Source organism: Haplochromis burtoni, unplaced genomic scaffold (genome assembly GCF_018398535.1).
Source record: "Haplochromis burtoni strain Fernald_Lab_line unplaced genomic scaffold, NCSU_Asbu1 Contig_20, whole genome shotgun sequence".
Classification (NCBI taxonomy): domain Eukaryota; kingdom Metazoa; phylum Chordata; class Actinopteri; order Cichliformes; family Cichlidae; genus Haplochromis; species Haplochromis burtoni.
The window spans coordinates 308,151-330,574 of record NW_024582381.1 but is presented as its reverse complement, the minus strand read 5'-3'; the positions used below and the strand labels follow the sequence as shown (position 1 = coordinate 330,574).

At 43.5% G+C, this 22,424-nt stretch overlaps 4 protein-coding genes across 5 annotated transcripts; 2 read left to right on the top strand and 2 right to left on the bottom strand.

The window, feature by feature from the left end:
• The first annotated feature begins 122 nt into the window (after positions 1-122).
• Positions 123-12,256, top strand: sympk (symplekin). Its single transcript, XM_005939819.2, has 27 exons — positions 123-296; positions 456-564; positions 870-935; positions 2,565-2,618; positions 2,703-2,776; positions 2,872-2,998; positions 3,106-3,355; positions 3,438-3,608; positions 3,798-4,037; positions 5,094-5,245; positions 5,331-5,481; positions 5,581-5,800; positions 5,991-6,141; positions 6,232-6,467; positions 7,158-7,239; positions 7,530-7,643; positions 7,746-7,893; positions 8,351-8,511; positions 8,684-8,792; positions 8,877-8,977; positions 9,743-9,833; positions 9,911-10,012; positions 10,096-10,283; positions 10,366-10,542; positions 10,640-10,750; positions 10,919-11,077; positions 11,963-12,256. Exons 2-27 carry the CDS (start codon positions 496-498, stop codon positions 12,122-12,124), a joined length of 3,666 nt encoding a protein of 1,221 aa, XP_005939881.1. The 5' UTR covers positions 123-296; positions 456-495; the 3' UTR covers positions 12,125-12,256.
• adat3 (adenosine deaminase tRNA specific 3) lies at positions 12,247-17,816 on the bottom strand. Its single transcript, XM_005939825.3, has 2 exons — positions 17,731-17,816; positions 12,247-14,314 (listed from the first exon to the last, which is right to left on the bottom strand). Exons 1-2 carry the CDS (start codon positions 17,740-17,742, stop codon positions 13,265-13,267), a joined length of 1,062 nt encoding a protein of 353 aa, XP_005939887.1. The 5' UTR covers positions 17,743-17,816; the 3' UTR covers positions 12,247-13,264.
• On the bottom strand, positions 15,122-17,831 carry alkbh6 (alkB homolog 6). Its single transcript, XM_005939826.3, has 2 exons — positions 17,731-17,831; positions 15,122-16,681 (listed from the first exon to the last, which is right to left on the bottom strand). The coding sequence occupies exon 2, from the start codon at positions 16,674-16,676 to the stop codon at positions 15,972-15,974; it is 705 nt and encodes a 234-aa protein (XP_005939888.1). The 5' UTR covers positions 16,677-16,681; positions 17,731-17,831; the 3' UTR covers positions 15,122-15,971.
• osgepl1 (O-sialoglycoprotein endopeptidase-like 1) lies at positions 17,183-21,355 on the top strand. Of its 2 annotated transcripts, none has more exons than XM_042218557.1 (8): positions 17,183-17,354; positions 18,200-18,406; positions 18,510-18,897; positions 19,872-20,076; positions 20,157-20,305; positions 20,735-20,865; positions 20,958-21,029; positions 21,152-21,355. In XM_042218557.1, exons 2-8 carry the CDS (start codon positions 18,219-18,221, stop codon positions 21,234-21,236), a joined length of 1,218 nt encoding a protein of 405 aa, XP_042074491.1. In that variant the 5' UTR covers positions 17,183-17,354; positions 18,200-18,218; the 3' UTR covers positions 21,237-21,355. The 2 variants fall into 2 exon arrangements, with proteins under 2 accessions (XP_042074491.1, XP_005939886.1); XM_005939824.3 differs by having other exon boundaries at positions 17,183-17,773.
• Positions 21,356-22,424: the final 1,069 nt, after the last annotated feature.

Sequence of the window (22,424 nt, the reverse complement as noted above, 5' to 3'; positions counted from 1 at the left end):
GAATCCTTGAATATGAGTCCTTGAATGCTAATTTTATCTGAACAGCAGGTTTCTGTTGTTGTAGTGGCGCAGGTATCTCCTCTAGTGGCCGTTGTTTTGTTTTTTTTGCGCGTGGTTATTCCCAACCGTCGAGGAAGAAGCTTGACACCGCTTTTTTCGGTGAAACATGGCTGCGTCCATTATGAGCTAGAAGAGTTTTAGTGCTTTAGCTTAAGACGCCTCCTGCGTTTATAAGTTCTTGACACCCGGGATATTCAGTTGTTGTTGGAAGAACAAATTAAAGACAGGGTTAAACGGTAAGTAGCTTTTGCACATGTGTTTGCATAAAGGGAGTTAAAGCAGCTCCCGCCGTTAGCACAAGGCTAACAGGAGCGTCTTATTAAAGGCTAATAAACAGCGTTTAGCACTCTGGTATAATAACACAGATAGCATCCTTATTATTCGTGTGTTTACAGGATCTTTGGAGCATGTTATCACCAGCGTGAGGGTCACAACATGGACTTCTCTTCACAGGAGGGGGACTCTGAGGCCCCCGCTGTCATCGATATGACCACCAGCGAGAAGGTACGTTTTTGTGATCGCTGATAAACATTTTAGGGGAAGATTTATGGATTTTATGGTTTAAAAACTGGATGAAATCACAACAGTTGTGATTATAATAATGACGACCATTTTCAACGGCAATAGACCACTTTTTTGCCAGAATGAAAAGCTTTTACAAAAAGGGCTTTAAAAGTCTTACATTTACCTTGCTGAAAGGTGCAGCAACAAGTACACATACAGTAGGTTTGTCCTAAATTAGAAAATCTCTCAACTGTGCCTTTATTAAATCAACTGTAATGTAATGGGGGTCTGCTTTCTCCTTCCAGGTTGTGGAGCTCCTGAATCAGGCTGCTCTGATACCCACAGATGAGAAGCTGAATGTGCTCAAACAGGTTTGTAGCTTGGACTTTTTAACTCTGTGATACAAAAGACCGAGCACGGCCCTTACCACAGGCTGTGGAGAAAGGTAGAGAATCTAAAGATGTTCAGATTTTCACTGGGAGTGACCAGAAAGGACAGGGTTAGAAATGAGTTTGTCAGAGAGAGGGACAGCTCAGGTTAATCACTTTGGAGACAAATTTAGAGAAGCAAGGCTGAGATGGTTTGGACATTTGCAGAGGAACAATAGTGGATATATAGGACAAAAGATATTGAAGATGGAGCTGCCAGGCAGGAGATAAAGAGGAGGACCTCAGAGGAGATTTATGGATACTACACCATACCATACCAGCTTTATTTATAAAGCACTTTAACATAAAACCAGGGTTCACAAAGTGCTGTACATATACAAATAGCATAAGCAAAATAAGATAAAATAAATAAATAAATAAAATAAAACATTAAAACAAATTGAGTCAACCCCTTAGAGAGTGCCAAAGGCTTCAGCAAATAAATGTGTTTTTAGAAGAGTTTTAAACGCAGAAAGAAAAGAGGCCTGCCTAACATGCAAGGGCAGATCATTCTACAACTTTGGAGCAGCTACAGCAAAAGCACGATCACCTCTAAATTTATACTTAGTTTTTGGCACCTTAAGGAGCTGCTGATTGGTGGACCTAGGGGAACGGGCAGGGGTATATGGTTGCAGTAGCTCCGATTTAAAAACAAAGAAATAACTTTAAAAACGATCCTAAAATGTACAGGTAAATGTACAGGTAGGATGTTGTAAAGAGATGTGACAGAGTAGGATGCAGGGATAGGATGAGCTGGATGATCCCTAAAAGGTGCAGCTGAAAGCAGTTTGAGTTATTGTAGATGATGACTTGGACTTGCAGGCTTAAACAAACTTTTTACTGTCAGCATATCTTTTTGGATCTAGCATCAAAAAGCTTCTTTTTTTTTTAACCTACACCAGGCTGCTGGCAGAAAGTCACATGTGTGATATTTTTGCTAAACATATAAACTCTATAGTGGAGCCATTTTGGTTTTCCTGATTTTCTGTCCCATACATGTTTTCCAGCAATGGATGTTTATATTAAACATGTACAAAATTTCCACTAATGAGGTTTTGTATGTGCAGGTAATCCCTGTGAGCCAGAAGGCTTCAGACGGCTCTAAACCAGGAGTGTCAAACTTGTTTTAGAGCCCAGTTTGTTTTTAAGAGTGCCAGACCAGTAAAACTATTGTCCTGTAACCTACATGAAAAAAATGTTCCTGTTTATTTCACTGTAAACAAGTTTAACTATACACTACTATGGTGCCAGAGCATGGTGTTGAAGTCTCACCCATATCTGCAGCTGAGATATTCTATTTATGAGGGGCAGCCAATCAGAAGAAAACTGACTTAAAGGGGGAGGGGCTAAAACAACAACAGAGAGGACGAACTTAGGGGCTGCACAATGGATTGAGTATAAGACAAAAATTGATTATTTTTAACTGTGAATTGTGCAAAGCTAGTCTAGCCGAGTCCAATATGGAGTTGGAAATGATCAGAAGATCTCAGTGCAACCGTGTAGACTGGTATCTAATCCACTTACACAGGAATGCACAAGAACATTGATTCAGTACATGTATTTAACCTTCAGGTCCAGGAACTCATCATCAACAAGGATCCATCTCTTCTCGACAATTTTTTGGATGTAAGTAAGCAAGTATTTGTCTCTCATAACCAGCTGTAGTTTCATTTAAATTTGCCTCATTTTTGTTTTGTTTTTTTCCTGTAGGAGATGATCGCTTTCCAGACAGACAAGTCCATCGAAGTGAAAAAGTTTGTGATCGGCTTCATCGAGGAGGCATGGTGAGTTTTCAGACCTGCTGTTGTTTTGTTTGTTTGTTTTTAAAGTCAGGGTCAGCATTTGAGATTTTTTTACTGTTTTATTATCCTGCTTTCAGTAAAAGAGACAACGAGCTCCTCCTCAGACTCATTGCCAACCTGAACATGTTGCTGAAGGATGAAAGTGTGAATGTGGTGAAGAAAGCCATCCTCACCCTCACCCAGCTGTATAAAGTCACACTTCAGGTACAAAGAGTCAGATTTACCCGCTTCATTTCTACCATTTCTCTCTTTATGCGATCAGTTTCTGTTCTTCACTTCGTCTTCACTTCCTTTATCTTTTCTTGTCTCAGTGGTTGGTGCGCTCCAAAGCCGTGTCAGAAATGCAGGAGGCGTGCTGGGATCTTGTCACACAGATGAAAGGGGATGTTCTGGCCTTGCTGGACTCTGAGAACGACGGCGTTCGTACTCACGCCATCAAGTTTACCGAATCTTTAATCATCACTCTTTCACCGCGGACAGCTGACTCTGACGTCCCCAAGCGACAGGAAGGCGACATCAGCCTGGACAAAGTTCCCACAGATCACTCGTACATTCACTACGGTACAGATACTGGACTAATGTCATGTGTTGAGGTGGTGACGTTCACCTTTTAAGGCTGATGTCTTCGCTTTTTCCCAAACAGATGAGCTGTGTGAGGAGGGAAAGACAGCGCTGGAGAAGCTGCTTAAGTTCATGGTCCACCCGGCCATATCCAGCATTAACCTCACCACAGCGCTGGGCTCACTGGCCACCATCGCTCGCCAGAGACCAATGTTCATGTCAGAAGTGGTGCAGGCGTATGAGACATTACACGGTGAGCTCTTCTCAGACTTCACACTCACTCTTTAGAGTGTTATATCGGCCTGATATCAGTTCAAAGCATGTTTTTCCCAGGTTTGATAACATCAGAGGATATATTGCTTTACTATGACCTCTCACAGTCTGGCTGCAGCTGCTAAATAACTCAATTACAAGATGTTTCCTCTACACTTTCATTTTTCAGCAAACTTGCCCCCCACTCTGGCAAAGTCTCAGGTAAGCAGCGTGCGAAAGAACCTGAAGCTCCACCTGGTGGCGGTTCTCAAGCATCCCTGCAGCCTGGAGTTTCACGGTCAGATCAGCACCCTGCTGTTGGACCTGGGAATGCCCCAAAGCGAAATCACCCGCTCCACGCCTGTGCCACGAGAGCAGCGAAAGAGGCCTCGCCAAGAGCAATACACCGAGGGAAAGAAGGTCAAGATGGGTGAGTGGTTTCAGGCTAACCTGGATCCACGGATTGTGATTAAACTTGGTCGGATAGTTAATCGACAAAGTGCACTTCAGTTTAAGTTGTCAGTTGTTGTGGTCGAAGTCTAATCGTTTGGTGCTAAAGAAAAAACTGAGTGCGCTCTGTTCATGAATCATGTTTGAGACATGAAATGGTATATTTGTATAGCGCTTTACTAGTCCCTAAGGACCCCAAAGCGCTTTACACATTCAGTCATCCACACATTCACACACACACATTCACACACTGGTGATGGCAAGCTACAATGTAGCCACAACTGCCCTGGGGCGCACTGACAGAGGCGAGGCTGCCGGACACTTGCGCCACCGGGTGAAGTGTCTTGCCCAAGGACACAACGACCGAGACTGTCGGAGCCGGGGCTCGAACCGGCAACCTTCAGATTACAAGACGAACTGCCAACAACCCGGCAATGAAGAAAAAACTGAGTGCGCTCTGATCATTTAACAGCATGTTATAACAACCCATTAGCACCTTAAGAGGCTGATTGAGTGTGACTGCATTTAGGAAATAGAAATTTATCACTATCGCTTTCTAAATTAGAAACCCATTGTCTAATCTCTTAAATCAAAAATCTGAACCAGGTGAAATAATGTGTAAATTAAAAGTGTTTGTAATCTCAAAAATAGCTGCAGATTAATGATGACCAGCCTGTGTCTGTAGCAGAGGTGTTAACCATGCAGCCTGGGGTAATGAAAATGCAGTGAAATCACAAAAACCTTCATATTTTCACTAGAATTCACTATTCCTGTTGTGGTGGTGTCAGCATGGCTACACATGAGCAGAAATGTGTGAAAAGCACAAAGTTTTTTATAGCTTTATTAAAGCACTTTTATTTAGTTTTAGAATTTTTGTACCTTTTTCAGATCTGCTGTAAACTGTAGAGCATGTTTAATGAGAGAAATGTCATTTAACATTAACATTTTCAGACTCCAGTCTAAAGGAAAAGCTGGTAATTGTGCAAAAAATAATTTGGATTCTTCTGACCTCTGACCTTTGTCTGCCTGCATTCAGAGCCGGCACTTATTGAAGATGACGAGGACAAAGAGGAGCCCGCCCCCCTCTCGGTTCCGAAGCCGGCCGCTGTTCCCGTCGCTCAGTCCGCCATCGACCTCACGGCCGAGTTCCTGCACCCGCTGCTCACCCCTGAGAACGTGGCCAACCTTGTGAGGAACATTTTTATTCTGCTCCCTTTCCTTTTAACCCAAACTGCCTCACAGCTCACCTCACACCCCCTGTGTCACTCTTCAGGTGCTCATCAGCATGGTCTACCTGCCTGATATCATGCCAGCCTCCTTCCAAGCCACATACACACCCGTGGAGTCAGCAGGCACTGACGCTCAAATTAAACATCTGGCCAGGCTGATGGCCACACAGATGACCGCCGCAGGAATCGGTCCAGGTCAGAAGAAGAAGCTTATGTGACCCATCTCTATCTCTTAAACTTGAAACCCTTGACGGATGAACTGAGATGCCACTGTTATCTGTGTCTGTCTCGCAGGACTTGAGCAGTGCAAAGCCAGAGGGGAGGGCGCTGTTAAAGAGGAAAATGATGACGATGCTGCCTCTAAAGACCTCCTCATCAAACGCAAAGTTCCTGCCGTGATGGTTGGGCAGGCCATTTCTGTGGTCGGAGGTTACGCAGAAAAGGCTTCACCGGAAGTTCCAGCCGCGGTGGTAAAGAGGCTTCCGGAGCCCATCCTTCCATCTGCACAGACCAAGTGAGTTCAGGAAATGATGCAAGGTCACCGTCTACAGTTTAAAGATGTTTCTTTACATCACATCTGGACCTGTCCCGGCAGGTTCACGTCTAAACATATTCACTTCATTTTTTTATGAAATGAAGTGGAATAATTTTTTTCTCCAAAGCTTCTGAATCATTGTTGATCAGCGAGTTTTACGTTGTTTCAGGATGACCGGAGCAAGCGGCAGGAAAAAAGTATTTCGACTTTCCGACATCGTCCAGCAGCTATCGGACAGCCAGATCGAGAACTTGACCTCGAAGGCGGTGAAGCGCATCCTGCATTCTGAGAAGGCGATTGCTCAAAGTGGAATGTCTCATGTGAGTAACCCCAGCCAGTCATATAATCACTAAGAAGCAAACAACAAAAACGAAGCAATGATATGACCTGGTTTGAAATATGTGCGACAGGTCCGGGTGAAGCTCCTCTCCCGGCTTGTGACACAGTTCGACGGGATGATGAAAGCTGACGTGCTGGACTTCATCCTGGACGACATCAGGACGAGGAGCGACCTGGCCTTCTCGCTGCTCTATCAGGAGTACAACACCTACCTCAGCCAGCTGCCGTCGGGGCTGCTGGACAGCTACGACCACTGTCTGTACACGCTGCTGTCCGGCCTGCAGGAGAAGCCTGAGCAGAGAGACGGGTGAGAGCACAACACTCTTTACTGCTCCTCAATGCAGCACAGAGCTCCTCCCACTGTTGGCTAGCATTACCCAGCATGCCATTCAGTAGTGTAGTTTTATGAATGTGCAGTCAGTCGTGTTGAAAATATTCTCTTTCACAGGTTATCACGTTCATCCAGGTTTATCCTGTTGAATAGATAGTTGTGACATATTAAATGTTTTATATTAATGTTTATGATTCACAGGAGTCCTGCACCAACACTCCACAGCGCTACTACTGGCCAATAATATATTACATCTGCTTGCCAATAAAGTGGCATTCATATCCCTCGTCCCCGTCCTTCATTCATGATAATATCCCACTTTTTGATTTGGCCTGCGAAGGTCATAATAGAGAACTGCTGAACCCCGAACATGTTTAACAATTAGAGCAGAAGTTGTTTTGGTGATGTTCGAATTTCATAAGTAAAAAAGTAAAATATAAAAGCGTATTTTAACCTTAAATCTCCTCCTATTTTGTTCACTGTCACACAGGGAATATGTCAAGGGTTTTTATTGTGAAAGGCAGGGACAGGAAGAAGCGCTTTTAATATTTGCACAGAACAAATCTGGTTTCTGGCACACATATAGAAATAAAATTTAGCTGAATTGATCTTCTGTTGCTAAACCTGCTTTCAGTTGAGTTACCAGCTGATTTTTGACCGTTTCAGACTTTTCACCAAACTGGTGCTGGAGGCGCCGATCATCACAGAGTCGGCACTGGAAGTCATACGGCGTTACTGTGAGGACGAGGTAAATGGCGGCACCAGTATAATGCTCCTCTTGACTGACATGGGTGGATATGATGGCATATAGTGATGTGATTGGATGATATTTATCAGCTTGGTTTCATCAGTTTTATCTTTTTGAAATGTTAAAAAAACAAAACACGCATTGTGATGAAGCGCTGATGCGCCGCTTCTTCCATTAAAACCTCAGAAAGCAGCACCAAGCAAGGTGGTGGACCATGTTATATACATCTATGGATTGTTGGGTTTGTTGGATTGTAGTTAACGTCCTGTTAACTGTGACCTGTGTTTCAGTCTCGGGTGTATTTGGGCATGACGACGCTGAAAGAGCTCATCGTCAAACGTCCTTCGAGGCAGTTTCAGTATCTGCACGTGCTCCTGGATCTCAGCTCCCATGAAAAGGAGAAGGTGGTGTACGCGTCTTCACCCTGAAATTCCCTCGGGTAGTGTTTTTAAAAGAAAATGTCATTTATTTTTCCTTTTTTGGGTTTTTTTTTTTTTTCCTCTCAGGTGCGAACCACTGCCTTGGCTTTTCTGAAGCGCATGTACGAGAAGGACCATCTCAGGGACTACATCGAAAAGTTTGCCCTGAACTACCTGCAGCTCCTGGTTCACCCCAACCCTCCGTCTCTGCTCTTCGGGGCCGACAAAGACACAGGTTTGCCTTCAGCATGCACTCAGCAGCCCAGCTTAAAGTTAGGGGTGTGGCCGCTTTAACATTTGCCATTCCAGCTAGTGACCACACATTAAATCTGAACTAGAACTTTTTTGTGCTGTTGATGCTTTTTGGAGCATTTTTAGCTGTTTGCTGTTTCTGCTTCAGTTTAAGTGGGAAAAAAACAAGCTTGCTAGCATTGGCTAATTAGCAAATAGCCCGTTAGCACTTTACAATTTTGTACAAATATGGCCACGTCTGGCTACAAAAAAACAACATTATAGCAGCCTAAATGCTGACATTAAGCTGTCCAAGTGTGGAGTACAAAACCATCAGGAGATGTCACAGTGGCTAAGTCCATTTTTTATATACAGAGTGTGTAAGAGTAGCATTTTAGGTGCTTACTAAGTGAGTCGTTCAGACTTTTCTGACCTCCACTCTGTGTTTTTTGCTGAGGCAGAGGTGGCTGCTCCCTGGACTGAAGAGACTGTGAGGCAGTGTCTGTTCCTCTACCTTTCCCTGCTTCCTCTGAACCACCGGCTGGTCCACGAACTCGCCAGCGTCTACACCGAGGCCATCGCTGACATCAAACGCAGCGTGCTTCGAGCCATCGAGCAGCCTGTAAGTCACTCCTCACTTTCATTTCAAGCCCTTTTCGGATTTTTGATCCGCCATTAATTTATATCAAGACTCAAAGTTTGTATAATTAGCGGCGTGGCTGCTGTAAGTAAGAAGTAATGCTCATCTTTCTGAATGTTATTATCAAGTCCTCTTCTGTTCTTTGTTTCTGTAGATCCGTGGGATGGGCATGAACTCTCCTGAGCTGCTGCTTTTGGTGGAAAACTGTCCTAAAGGAGCGGAGACTCTGGTCACTCGATGCCTGCACATTCTCACAGATAAAGGTAAAAACAGGAACCGCAGAATCCAGTTGAATATGCCCCCGTTCTTCTGCTGATGGGTAACATAATTTTTCTCCCTCCACTCAGTGCCTCCATCTCCAGAGCTGGTGGAGAGGGTGCGAGACCTTTACCACAAGCGGGTGCCAGATGTTCGATTCCTGATCCCCGTTATCAACGGGCTGGAAAAGGTAATGATTGTTCTTCATCATCAGGTGAATGACGACAGGTGCTAATTTGGCAAATTTGGATATATATATATATACATATACATATATATATATATATATTATATATATATATTTATATATATAATATATATATATATATTATATTATATATATATATATATAATATATATATATATATATTATATATATATTATATTATATTAGTTGTTGTAGTGTTCATTTTAAAAGGTTTTATTTAAGGTTTTATTTAAGCTTTTTAAGACAGCCAGGATTTTGTCTGTTTGTACACACGGTCAGAAAAACTTCTGAATTTGAACATATTCAGGTACAAAAACATTGAAAAATCACTGATTTGTGCGTACACACTGTCAGTAAGTAAAGCCAATGAGATGACCACAATAGTTATTGTTGCTGAAGATACACCACGGATAAATATCAGAGCTCACCTGTGAGATGACGTCATGGAGGAATTCCCTCTAACTTTGAGCAACAGCAAAGTGAAGGATATCATCATCATCAGAGCTCATAATTTTTCTGGTTATAGAGCCTCCTTCCACCTTGTTACATTTCTATTTCTATTTACTTAATTACCAAAAAAAAAAGAAATGAGTAAAAGATTAATTTATAGCTAATATTGTTATTTTGAGTTCTTTTGGCCTCCATAATCGGACTGTGGAACGTGTACTATGAGAACACCTTCAGTGAACCATTTCCTGTGAAGTTTGGGGGTTTTTCAATCTGGTTTTTCTTGTTTTTCTCGTGCAGAACGAAGTCATCCAGGCTCTTCCCAAACTTATCAAACTGAACCCGATTGTAGTGAAGGAGGTCTTTAACAGGCTGCTGGGGACTCAGCACAGTAAGAGCCCTTCATCACTTTTCTGTCTCGTCTAACTCCTGTGGTGGACTGAGATTTGACTTTTTTGTGTTTTGCAGGTGAAGGGAGTTCCTCCGTGTCCCCGCTCACTCCAGGCGACCTCCTCATCGCCTTGCACAACATAGACTCAATCAAATGTGACATGAAGTCCATCATAAAAGGTCAGTGAGTCCTCAAACATGACGTGTCGGTCGTGGACAAACAAACCATTGTCAGCGTTTAATCTTCAGCATCTGCCCGACAGCTACCAACCTCTGCTTCGGCGAGAAGAATGTGTACACATCTGAAGTTTTGGCGGTGGTGATGCAGCAGCTGATGGAGCAGAACCCCCTCCCCATGCTGCTCATGCGCACTGTCATCCAGTCTCTCACCATGTACCCCCGACTGGGCGGCTTTGTGATGAACATCCTCTCCCGCCTCATCGTCAAGCAGGTCAGCAACACTTTGATCTTGCAGGAAACCAGAGAAGATCATCTGCTGAAGCTAATCTTCTTCCTATTATTTCGCCCTGCAGGTGTGGAAGTATCCAAAGGTGTGGGAGGGATTCGTGAAGTGCTGCCAGAGGACAAAGCCGCAGTCGTTCAGCGTGCTCTTACAGCTGCCGCCCGCTCAGCTCACGAGCGTGTTCGAGCGCTGCCCGGAGATCAGGGCGCCTCTTCTGCAGCACGTCCACTCCTTCACGCCTCACCAGGTGACAGCTGCTTCCACATTTACACACCTCTGAACATTTTAATTCACCCTGAACTTCCTTTTCAACCCACTTTCTTTTTCTCTCTCTGTGTACATAGCAAGCGCACATCCCCGGGTCCATCATGGCGGTCCTGGAAGCAAATAAAAAACCAGAGCCGAAGCCTGCAGAGCCGGTCGTAGAGACAGATGTAACAGATCAAGAGCTACAGGTGATTTTTGAATGTCTTGAATTAGGGCAGTTTATAAACATATTGGCCATCTCCAATCTGTAAAAATTACATTTCCGTCCAGCACTGCTTCTTTATTTCTGGTCAGCTAGCTTTTATCTCTTGGCTCCATTATCTCAATAATGCAATTAACGTGACATCTTCCTACAGATGGAAGCAGCTCCAGCTCCTTCAGTTGTAGAAGAGGCACCAAAAGAGCCAGAAACAACAGTCCAGCTGGAGCCCGTCACTCAGAAAGATGAAGAAGAGCCGATGGAGCAAGAAGAGTCTGAACCAGCAATACAGGAAGAGACGCTTAATATCTCACAGGTAAAAAGGAAACTACGACAAGTTAAAGGCTTTAAAAGCGGCTTCAGCACCAGAGTTAATTTAGATTGCAGATAATACAAAAGGTCGGATGTTTGAGGTTTTAAAGTAAATATAAACTGCTGTGAATTGAGGATTTATTTTTATTGTAGTGCATAACTGAATTCAAGTTTGGTTAAAACTGAATGTAAGAAAGCAAAATTTTATTTAAGAGCACAAAGGAAACCTTGTTGCTTGCTTCCAAAAAACAAGCAACAATGAAAAACATCTAAAATAAAAGGAGTGCTAATAAAAAAATAAAGATCAACAAAAGTCCTGAAAAATAAAATAAAACATGCATATAAAACATAAAATTCATTAAAAAAGCAAAAATCTGGTAAAATAATAACTAGAACAGGAAGTAGACCACTGAAAAGGCTAAACAGGAATACCAGCTGTAACTTACTTACAACTCCAGCTCTGGAAAGTCAAATAACCAGGAGTTCTAAAAGTTTGAACGTAGAAAGTTAATATCATCCTGTATATATTCTGAAAGTGTGTCAGCAGGGCTTAAATAATCAAGTTACAGTGAAGTATACAGTTGAATATCATCGGGATAGTTTCAGTAACACACTTCTTTTAAGTTAAACTGTAGTGGTCCTACAGTTGAACCCTGTGGAATACCACATTTCCATGAGCTAAAATTTGCAAAGGAAAAGCTAAAATCACAGCATTAGCTAAAATAAAAACCAATCCAGTGCTAATCCAGAAAAAGACACTCTGGCACTGTCACAATTTATTCTCATGTCTTTAATAACTGTGACAGCGACGTTTCTTTGCTCTGGCTGGATTCTTAGGGCCCTGCATGCCATTCGTAGGTAGTTGTTTAATGCTTTTGATTTTCTCCAGGTGGAGTCGGAGGCTGAGACCCCGGTACCTGAACCAGAACCAGTAGAGGAGCCAATGGAGGAATCTCAGCCCGAACCTTCAGAGGAGCCAGAGCCCGAAAAAGACACTGAAGCTGATGACGTCACAAAGGAGGCCGGAAACACCAGCGAGGATGTAGAATAAGGATGCACTCAGTTTTCAGGATTTCTGTTTTGTATTTTGTATTTGTAGGAAGAATATCAGCTCATTTTGTGTATGAAAGCATTCCACGTCATAATAAGTTGGTAAATAAATCAGCACACTGGTTTAACGTAAGTTTTAATTCCGTTCAATTACTGATCAATGTCATAAATCTGTAGTGCACCTCCCACAGTCCAAAGACATCCATTTGAGGGTTAATTGGCTGTAGGTGTATGTACATCCTCTCTCTATACGTTTCCACTCCAGCCTCAGACACATTAAAGGTACTTTCAGTAACCACTTTCTGCAAAATGTAGCTAAAACTTCAACCACCAGGGGGCATTGTTTACCAGTTTGTTTGCTTTTAAAAAAAATACATTTAGTTGTTGAATTTTCTCTTTTAGCCTTTATTATGTTTCCTTATGAGGTCTTTTAAATACATGTGTGATTAAATATTGTGGAACCTTTGAGGGAGAATTGAGGAAAATCTAACATCCACATCTTGATCTCTAAAGAGCTGCATTGGGTGTTTCGATTTAAATAACTGCTATAGGTAGTAGTTTTGTGGCATAATAAAATCTCTAGAGATCTCTCAGTGTGGGCAGCTGTGCGAAGAAGCTTCCAGGCGAAAGCAGAGCTGATGTTCCGATATGCTTTGAAGGTAAAGGATTGAACCACTGCAGTAAATCTAATTGACCACTAGATGGAGACAAATACAAGTTGCTTATCTGGGTTTGGATAAAAAATGTAATAAAAAATTTCTCACTGGATCTCTGATACAAAAGCATAATGAACTCAGTAGATGTTGAAGTTTATCTCAGCTTAAAACATCAACATTTTACAGACTTGTGATTAACAGGTATTTATATAATGAGCATGTCCTAATTAATCCTCATTTCTGACTCCAGTCGTGATCATAATTTAACTGGACTGAATGTTTGATTTAACTCATCAGGAACATGTTTTCGGAAGCCAAAAACCAAAGGGAGACGTGGCTGTCTTCTCATAGACTTCTACAGGATCAGAAGTCTTACAGTGTCTGATGAGTCGCTGCCCCCTGCAGGCCATTAGAGAAAATGTAGCTAGCTTCTCTTTCATGTCTGAGTTTTAAATTCATTTCCAAGGTGTAATAAAAAGTTGGCTTCATTCTCCTCTGTCCTTTTTGATGTGGTCATCCATGCTGTGAAGATCCTCACACTCCCTGCTCAGAACTCCTCTGTACACCTCGAATCGATGGTTGAGATCTTTCTGAGTGTGGATTTTGAACTTTGACCCTAACGCCCCGTCAGCTGAAGTGACTCCGTAGAAAACCCTACCGATCCGAGAGTGAACGAGGGCCATGGCACACATCACACAAGGTTCCCTCGTCACGTAAAGGTCGTACCCGGTGCAAATGTACGGCTGAGTGCCGTTCTCTATCTGGGCCTCCGTTTGAACTGAGCTCGCTGAAGTAAACCTGCAGGCGGGGTAACTGTCAAAACCATAAAACCCACCGCCCTGACTCCGAGCTACAAGGTCGATGACGACCATGACAGCGTGATGAAGAGGGTGCTTGCGTCTGCAGTCGTGGCTGACTGCAATGATGCTCTCCGTCTTTGGGTCGACCACCACAGCCCCGATGGCCTCCATCCCCGCCACGCCTCCTTCTCTGGCTGCAGTCACAGCGGACGCCATGTAGGCGTGTATCCTTTCCTTCTGATGGTGGCTGAAGAGCTCTCCTCTCAGGGCGACTGTCACCTGCTTGTCCTCGTGAAAGGACGTGGGCCAGTGTTGGCTCGCTAACTCAAACTGGGGTCGGGTCAAAGGGGCACGAGCGGGAACCTTAACCACAAAAGGCTCGCCCAACCCGTTGCAATTTATTCCACCTGAGGGCAGCAGAGAGTCAATGCTAACCACCTGCATTTTTGGCACATCACTGACGAGGCACACGAGGACTTCCAGGGGGTGGGGTCTCTCCCTGCACGGCCGCACCCTCTTGACGTGCTGAAGGCCGCTCAGCGGACAGAGGCTGTTCAATTCCCTGACGAGCCGAGACGTCTCCTTCTTGTCGAGGATGGGCGCAGCGTACACCTCCACCAGCTCGACATCCTGCGACTGCTCATCTGACAGGACTGGAAGGGCGACCCAGGAGTCGACATCACACGGCGAGCCTTTCCAGCGCTTCATCGGCGGCTCTGATCTCCCGGTATCGTCCTGTCAGCACATGACAAAACCTTCAGTTACTCATCAAACCTGGCTTCCAGCAGGGACGGCTCTCCCAGAAATCATGTTTGCAGGGTTTCCCTCCAACCTTCAATGTTTTAACCTTCTCAGTGTGGTGGGAGTGAAGATAGAGATATTGACATTTTTTTTCCCCATAAATCAAGCCATGTTTATTAAAAAAAAACTGCAAATCTTTATTTGATAAATAATTAAAATGAAGGTTATTATTATTGATTCAAAACCATCCTCCCAAGTTGAGCTTATGACAAATATAAATAACAGGGAAGTTGCACTTTAAAGTAAATATGTAAACACTGCCCCCTGGTGGACAACCTACATATGACATCATCTCCATTATGTAGTTTCTAACTAGGAAATACACCTGTATGCACGTGACAAATTAAAGGTACCGTGAGGGGTTTTGTATTTCTCTTATCTCTCGTTGATCAACAATAAAACATAAAAACTCAAACTGACGTTCATTCACGTTTCTTCATTTAATCAAAACTGTGTTTTTATGGATTCAAACCACCTCGAGTATCTCTGGGTCCACGTTACTCTGATCTCCAAAATGTTTCACTCATTCTGTTTAACTCCCTTTACGTGGTGGCGTAAACTTGAAGTCATGCTTTTATGATCAAGTGTTTCACACTGTTGTGGAGGAACTTTGACCCACCCTTTCTTTACAGCGTTGGCTCCAGTTCTCTGGTGTTTGCAGACATTCATTTATGCACAGACCTCTGACACTGCTCAGATGCAGCTTTGCTAACCTAAGCAGTGCTGCCATGTTCTTTTTAGAGAGAAAAGGCTTTCTCCAGGTAACCCTTCCAAACAAAGCATATTTCTTCAGCCTTGAACTTTAACCTTTAGCTGCCTGAAGCCGGTTGGGTCCGACATGGAGCTCTTGGATTTTTTTTTCTCTAAGTATTTCTCAGTCTGACCTTGGAGTGAATGTGTTGGGGTATCTACTCCTGGGAAGATTGTTGGATTGTGTTAACACACCTGAATGCTCCAGATGATAGTTATTCCGAATTCGTGTGGAAGCGATGAAGACATACTGAGTTTTCACAGCACTGTTTCTTCACTTTTGTTCAGTTTATGTTAAATAATGAGACGGTGTAATGTGTCATGTTTTGCTGCTCATCTATTTAAATCATTTTAAGACCTGCTGATACGTAAAACCACAGGAATGGCCGTGCATGTTTAATCGCTCTGTCCACTACTTCTAATGGAAGTTTTGCATGACCTGTGTGACTTTAAAGTTCAGCTCTTTGAGTATCCGGCCTCTGCTGGACTTGTAAACTGTGTCTCACGCCCATGCTGGCAGCACATGGCAGTGCATCACTTTACTAAGACAGACTAACAGACTGGTGGAGGTGTTTGTAAGCAAACCCACAGCACACACACCGCTTATGGTCGTATTTATTTTCATCTGTCACATAAACAAACATCTGATGAACTCCAAATAAATCATTCCAGGTGTGAAAGTGTATCAGATTACTTGATTAAAACATAAAACTTAAAGACTCAGTGGTGATCAGTTCTGGTCGTTTTACACACAGATGCTTAAATCCTTTTAATATTCACTTGGTGAATCCATCTGAACTAAAACTCCATCACTGTGCTGTAGTGTCAGCTCTATCGCTCTTCATCGCTTTCCCAGCACCAGCTTCGTCTTGATGACCTTGGGCACGTGCCGTATGGTCAGAGACACCCTGATGCCTCGGTTCAGCTCCTCACCCAGTTGCGCCCCGGCGGCAGACAGGTTCACCACCTTCTCGGTCAGCGTGTCCTGCTCGCGCCCCTGGATACCGTGAAGGAGGCGCTGGTACATTTCATCCTGCAGGATGAGAAGGCTTCGTGGCCTTACCAGAAGCGAGAACAGGAAGCGGCTCTCCGCTGTCTGCGGTGCGGCGCCCTCAGTGCTGCTGAGCGGCGTATAGAAGTCCAGCAGGGTGTGAGAGCCCAGGCTGATGGTGGTGACGGTGGGGTGGTACAGCGGACCATCCTCGTGGGGCATGATCCCCTCTCCTGGTTTATACTCATTCACCAGCACGTGATTGGCCGTTTTCCCACTGAACGTGCCCAGAGACGAAATCTTCTCACAGTACGTCTGGAGCCAATCGGGAAGCCGCTCTCCCAGCATGCCTTTGGGGTGTGGTAACCCTCCCCAGTTCTGGAGCCTCCGGCCCGACAACTGAGTCCACTTAGTCTTTGGAGACCTGTAGACCTGCTGGAGGAGGTACGACTCCTCGTCCTCAGATATGAAATCTGGAACACAATACGCTGTGGGCGGCGCTTCGCTTACGACAAACTGCTTCAACTCTTCCAAAATACATGCTGGGCGCTCCATGCCTCCTTAAGAAAGTTAACATGAAACTCATTAAAACCCAGAAAAAAATAAATAAAAATAATAAAGCAGTCTTTCTGTGGTTCACTAATATTTATATTAAATTAAACTTTTTTTTAAAAAAAAACCCTAAGTTTATTAAAATGAATTAAATACATTTATTTTATTTTAAAAAGGTACATTTTCAGTTATTTTTATACTAAATTAATGAGAAGTAATGAATACTCTGCTGCATTCCCATGTTTTTTCTCTAAAATTACAATTGAGATTTATTTTCCCCTTAGACTTAAACTTACTTTAAAATTCAGATTTTTATTCATAAAATGAATGAAATTAAAGTTGTAAACTTGTGAATTTTAATCTCTGAATTTCTGTCTATAGAGTTAGAAAAGCCTTTTTTTTTTTTTTAATCCGATGAATTTCCTCTCTGTGTCCACAGCCCATCATACACGGAGCTTCATTCAGACTGAATGATCATTAAAACCTCTCACTCACTCAACAGCAGGCTTTTGTTTGTTCTGCAGTTAAAAACAGAAAAATTCGAGAAAAACAAGAAAAAGAAACACGACGCTGCCTTTAAAGTCGCGGGTCACGCGAGCTCCAGTGTCGTAAAAACTTTTTTCTCGACATCCAAATCCGATGATTTTTGGTCAGCAAAAACCAACAACACCAAGCTTTAAAGTTAGTGTGCGTGTGTGTGTAATTGCTCGTTAAATTAAGTGCTAAAACGGCGCTGTGTGAGTTTATGACTCCGTGAAAGAAAGATAGATAAATAATAGTTTTATTTAAGTCAAATAAATTCTTATGAATATTGTGCCTTTGTAAAAGAATTCATACCTTTCACATTAATATCGATTACATTTTTATTTCTTGAATTATTTACCGCAAGACAGAAATCCGACATTCTGTGTGGCCCCAAAGGCAACGCAAAGGCAAGTTTACTGTACGGAAACGGGCGATTTTGAAAAGAATTCCGGGTTTAGAGGCTACTCGATACCTGCAGGAACTCTAAAAACGGCACACTGCGACGGAGAGCATGCAGAAGAACCTGATTTACCTGGTTAGACATAAATAATCTGATGAAAATTCCGTTTCTTCAGGTAAAATCCCAACAGCCCGACGCCATCCGCAATAACGTGTTTGTGCACCGAAATAAAATGTCCGGAAGAGAAAGAAGCGTCGACTTTTTGGACCTGTGCCTTATTTTTTCGAAATACGTTTTCTATTATTGAGTTTCTAGAAACGTTTTAAGTAGTATTAATGCCAAATTTGTTGATTCACCTTTTTGTTGTCAGTTTTGTGTTTTTAATCACAGAGTTTGGGGGTAGTCGGAATTATTTACATGTAGCACAGCGAGGCGAAGCAGGACAGAAACTTGGGTTAACCCACGTTTTCTGGACAGATACAGTTGTTTATCATGCTTCCTGAACTCTAAGAACTTATTCATGGCTTACCATTATGTTAGTTTAAAGTCTTGAGGAACTGCTGTGAAGTCACCCTGAGGTATTACCTGCCTGTCCTCACAGGTGTGACTAGTTCGGGAAGATGTTCCGCAGTAAAGTGAAGGCTCTGAGGCTGCTGCAGCTCGGATACACACTCCGTCACACTGCCTTCTGCTCTAGGCTGGTTCTGGGCATCGAGACCAGCTGTGATGACACGGGAGCGGCTGTGCTGGATGAGACTGGCGCCATACTGGGAGAGTCTCTGCATTCACAGAAGGAGGTGCATCTCAGGTAGGTGTCAGAGGTTAAGGTCACTGCTTGTTAGGGGCTGTAAAAAACTGGCAGCGATCGTCATAGATAAACAGAGTAACCTGACATGCTCTCAAACCTGCAGGACTGGAGGCATCATCCCTACCGTGGCCCAGCAGCTCCACAGGGAGAACATTGAGCGTGTGGTCCAGGAGGCTTTGGAGAGGAGTGGCGTGGCCCCAAGCCAGTTGGCCGCCGTCGCCACCACAGTGAAGCCCGGGCTGGCCCTGAGCTTGGGTGTCGGGCTTGAGTTCACTCGGCAGTTGGTGAGGCGGCATGACAAGCCATTCATCCCCATCCACCACATGGAGGCCCACGCCCTGACTGTGAGGATGCTCCAGCCCGTCAGCTTCCCCTTCCTGGTGCTGCTCGTGTCCGGAGGCCACTCACTCCTCGCTGTGGCCCAGGGAGTCGATGACTTCCTGCTTTTGGGTCACGCTCTGGATGAAGCTCCCGGAGATACTCTAGATAAAGTGAGACCGTAATGACATACAAAACTAATTTACATGTTTAGGATAGACTAGAATCCCGTTATTTGTAAGTCCCCTCTGTAAGGGCCTGTGGTCACTTTGTTAAGAAGTCCAAAATTTGAGACTAAAAACAGCGTTCATACACGACCCCTGATGTTCCAGGTGTGTCAGTGCAGCGCAGAGGGTGGTATTGACCTGTTAGTCCAGGGTGGCAGGAAGTGAAGGTGTGTGTCATGACCTTTACAAGCATTTCATCAAAGCGGGGCTGAGAGCTACAGGTCTGAGGTCATTAACCCAGCCTTTGTAAAGTTATCAAGGTGTCGTCCACATGATGAATTAGTTTTGTGACATTGCCACACACACCTGTGGGGACCAGTTGGCATGGCGACTGCAGACTGAGAAGTGTTAGAGACCCTGCTGTCTGACAGACTCAGATACAGGGAGACAGATTAGGATTTGGGATCCTGGAGAAGGAAGTCCACAAAATCAAAAGCACAAGAAGTTGAGAAAATCTTTCACTTCCAAAAAACAAAATCCTGATTTTTCATGTCCGTAGTGTGTTTTACATAAAAGTGATCCAGGATAGGGACCACTGGGGAGGCTGGGCTCAGGAAGGATCAATGAGAGAACCTTGAGTCCTTTCACAATAAGAGCAATACTGAAAATCAGACGAAAAATTTTTTTTCAGTCTTCATATATAACCATTGGGGTTATCTTTATCTCCCCAATGGTTATTCATATTCCATTAAATGATAGCTTTTTGTAATTTTACACATTTACTTCTTACAAAGAGACGTGCTGACAGATTTCTCAAGATATTTCATTGATTAAATGTGTAGTTACATTTCTGTATACTTCAGCAAGAGGTGTTTCACTGGTCTAGCCCACATGAGATCAAAGCAAGAGAGTTGCTGGAAGTTTGAGAAACATCAACAGCCTCAGTTCTTTATGCAGATGAAACTTTTTGTGACCTACAGGTGGCGAGACGTTTGTCCCTCGTCAAACACCCGCAGTGCTCCTCGCTGAGCGGAGGCCAGGCCATAGAGCTGCTCGCTCGGGACGGCGATAGGACGAAGTTCTCTTTCAGGACACCAATGGGACAAACGCACGACTGCTGCTTTTCCTTTGCTGGACTCAGAAATCAGATTACGATGACGATAATGAAAAAAGAAGCAGAGGAAGGTACGAGCCCCGTTTCCCCCATAACGCCTGCAGCAGCAATTCACCTCTGACTTTTAGGCTCTCCTCCCCTCCCTCTGTAGGTGTGGAAGAGGGGACACTGCTGAAATGTGTGAATGATATTGCAGCTGCCGCTCAGCACACCGTCGCCGCCCACCTGGCGAAGCGCACACACCGCGCCATCCTGTTCTGCAAGGCAAACGGCCTGCTGCCGCCCAGCAGCCCCACCTTGGTGAGTTTGCTGGGATATCCCCACCCACCTGCAGCCAGTCAGAAGAAAATTGTCTCAAAGAAGGATTATTTTGAACTGTGAATCATGCAAAGCTGAAATCTTTAGAATGGTTTTAAAGCTTCCTGAGCTTAAAGTGCTTTAACCTTAACTTTTCTTTCTATAGTCACATTCACCATTCAGTCTCAGGATCATTACTTATTATACCTTACCTTATTTTGTCTCATGTTCACTGGTGGATGTTCATATTAAACAAGATCTAAATTTCTGGTAATGAGGTCGGTTTCTGTACAAACGATCCTCGGGAGCCAAAGATTTCTTCCATAGATTTAATAAACATGTCTCTGTTTGTGCTGCTTTCTTATAATGTGTTCACAGTGAAAAGAATATAAAGTAAAACTAGTCCTTTACTTTACATTGATTTACGTTTAGGTGCTTTCCGGGGGAGTTGCGAGCAACCAGTACATCCGAAAAGCTCTGACGATTGTCACGGAGATGACCGGTCTGCATCTGATCTGCCCTCCTGCAAAGTTCTGCACTGACAACGGAGTGATGATTGCATGGTGCATTTACTGTCCTGTCAGCCAATCGGATTTAATTTTCTTAGATTAGGATGAGAAAAACATTTTCCTTAATTTTTCATTTTTAAAACTAGGAACGGCGTGGAGCGGCTGAGAGAAGGAAAAGGGATCCTGGCTCCAGATGTTGACGTTTGCTACGAGCCAAGGTCAGTTTATTTATTCACAAGGTTTATTTTATTGTTCTTTTAAGTTTTCTTTCTAAAGTGTGTGTCGTCTCCCCCCCCCCCCCGGTTAAATCGACACTGGCTCATCGATGATGTTGTTGCAGGGCCCCGCTGGGCGTTGACATCACAGCGGAGGTGAAGGCCGCCGCGATCAGGCTGCCACCCTTAAAGATGAAGATCCCAAGCTGATGTCATTGTCATTGTGATTTCCCAAAGCTGTGTATAACAGTACTGTATCTAAAAAGGACATTATACAGATATTTATTAATAAATATTTTTTCTGAAACTGGTTTTGTTAAAAAAAAAAAGTATTTCTTTTATTTATTAAATTTTTTTACTTTTAAATGTTTTCATATTTATTTATAAACGTTTCAGTAGCTAGATGGATATTTTTTGTCCTATTGATTTATTAGTGAGGTGTGTCTGTGAAGGTTCTCAGTCATCCAGGTCATCGTAGTCAAAGGAGCTTGCAAAGAGAAGCGTCTGGACTTCTTTAAGTTGCTTGAAGTCAAAGTAGTTCAAGCAACTTAAAGAAGTCCAGACGCTTCTCTTTGCAAGCTCCTTTGACTATTAGTGAGGTGGTTTTTTTATTTAGGATTTTGGCACTCTCAGTCCTCCATACTAAGGAGGCTGAATACAGATTTTCCTCCTCTTCGTTCATCTGTTCCCTCTGCATACACACAAACACAGATCTGACCACACCAAGACAAAAACACAATTTTATTATCAGTTATGTTCACTTGTGTCACAGTTCATTCTTTTACACACAGATGTTTACAGACGTGGTTTCTGAGAGAAACACTGCTGATCCGGGGAGCTGTGAGGCCCGGAGGCAGCCGGGATCCTCTGAGCTGTTTGTTCTTGTGTTCATGTTAAAAGACTTTATCACATGGCTGATTGCAGGACGTTGTGCAATCCTTCGGTTTTGGCTAAAAGTTGAATCAAAGTTCAGAAAACTTGAAGGAAAAAAACCTTTAAATGGCAAAATATATAGTGGTGTTTGCACATTTTCACAGGTGCTGCACATATTCTTACTGTCAGACTGAACTCGAGCTCGCTCAGCTTTACTTGTTGTCTGCTTCCTAAAGGAAAAATCTGACCTAAAACAACATTTGGAGCTCAGCCTATCCTACAAAGCAAGTAACTTTAGGGGAGGTTTTCAGCAGTTCACTTCTAGCATGAGTGCGCTGCCATGGTAACCTATGCTGCAGATATGAAATCACCACCTTCTGACCAATCAGTTCTCCTGGAAATCCGTCACCATTCCTAGAAGACCTCGGAGTGCAAACAGCAAGAGAGTCTCAAGTTTTTGTCTTTATCTGATGACCGTAAGTAAAAAATGGAAATTCTTGGAAGCAAATTTATTACTCGCCTTTC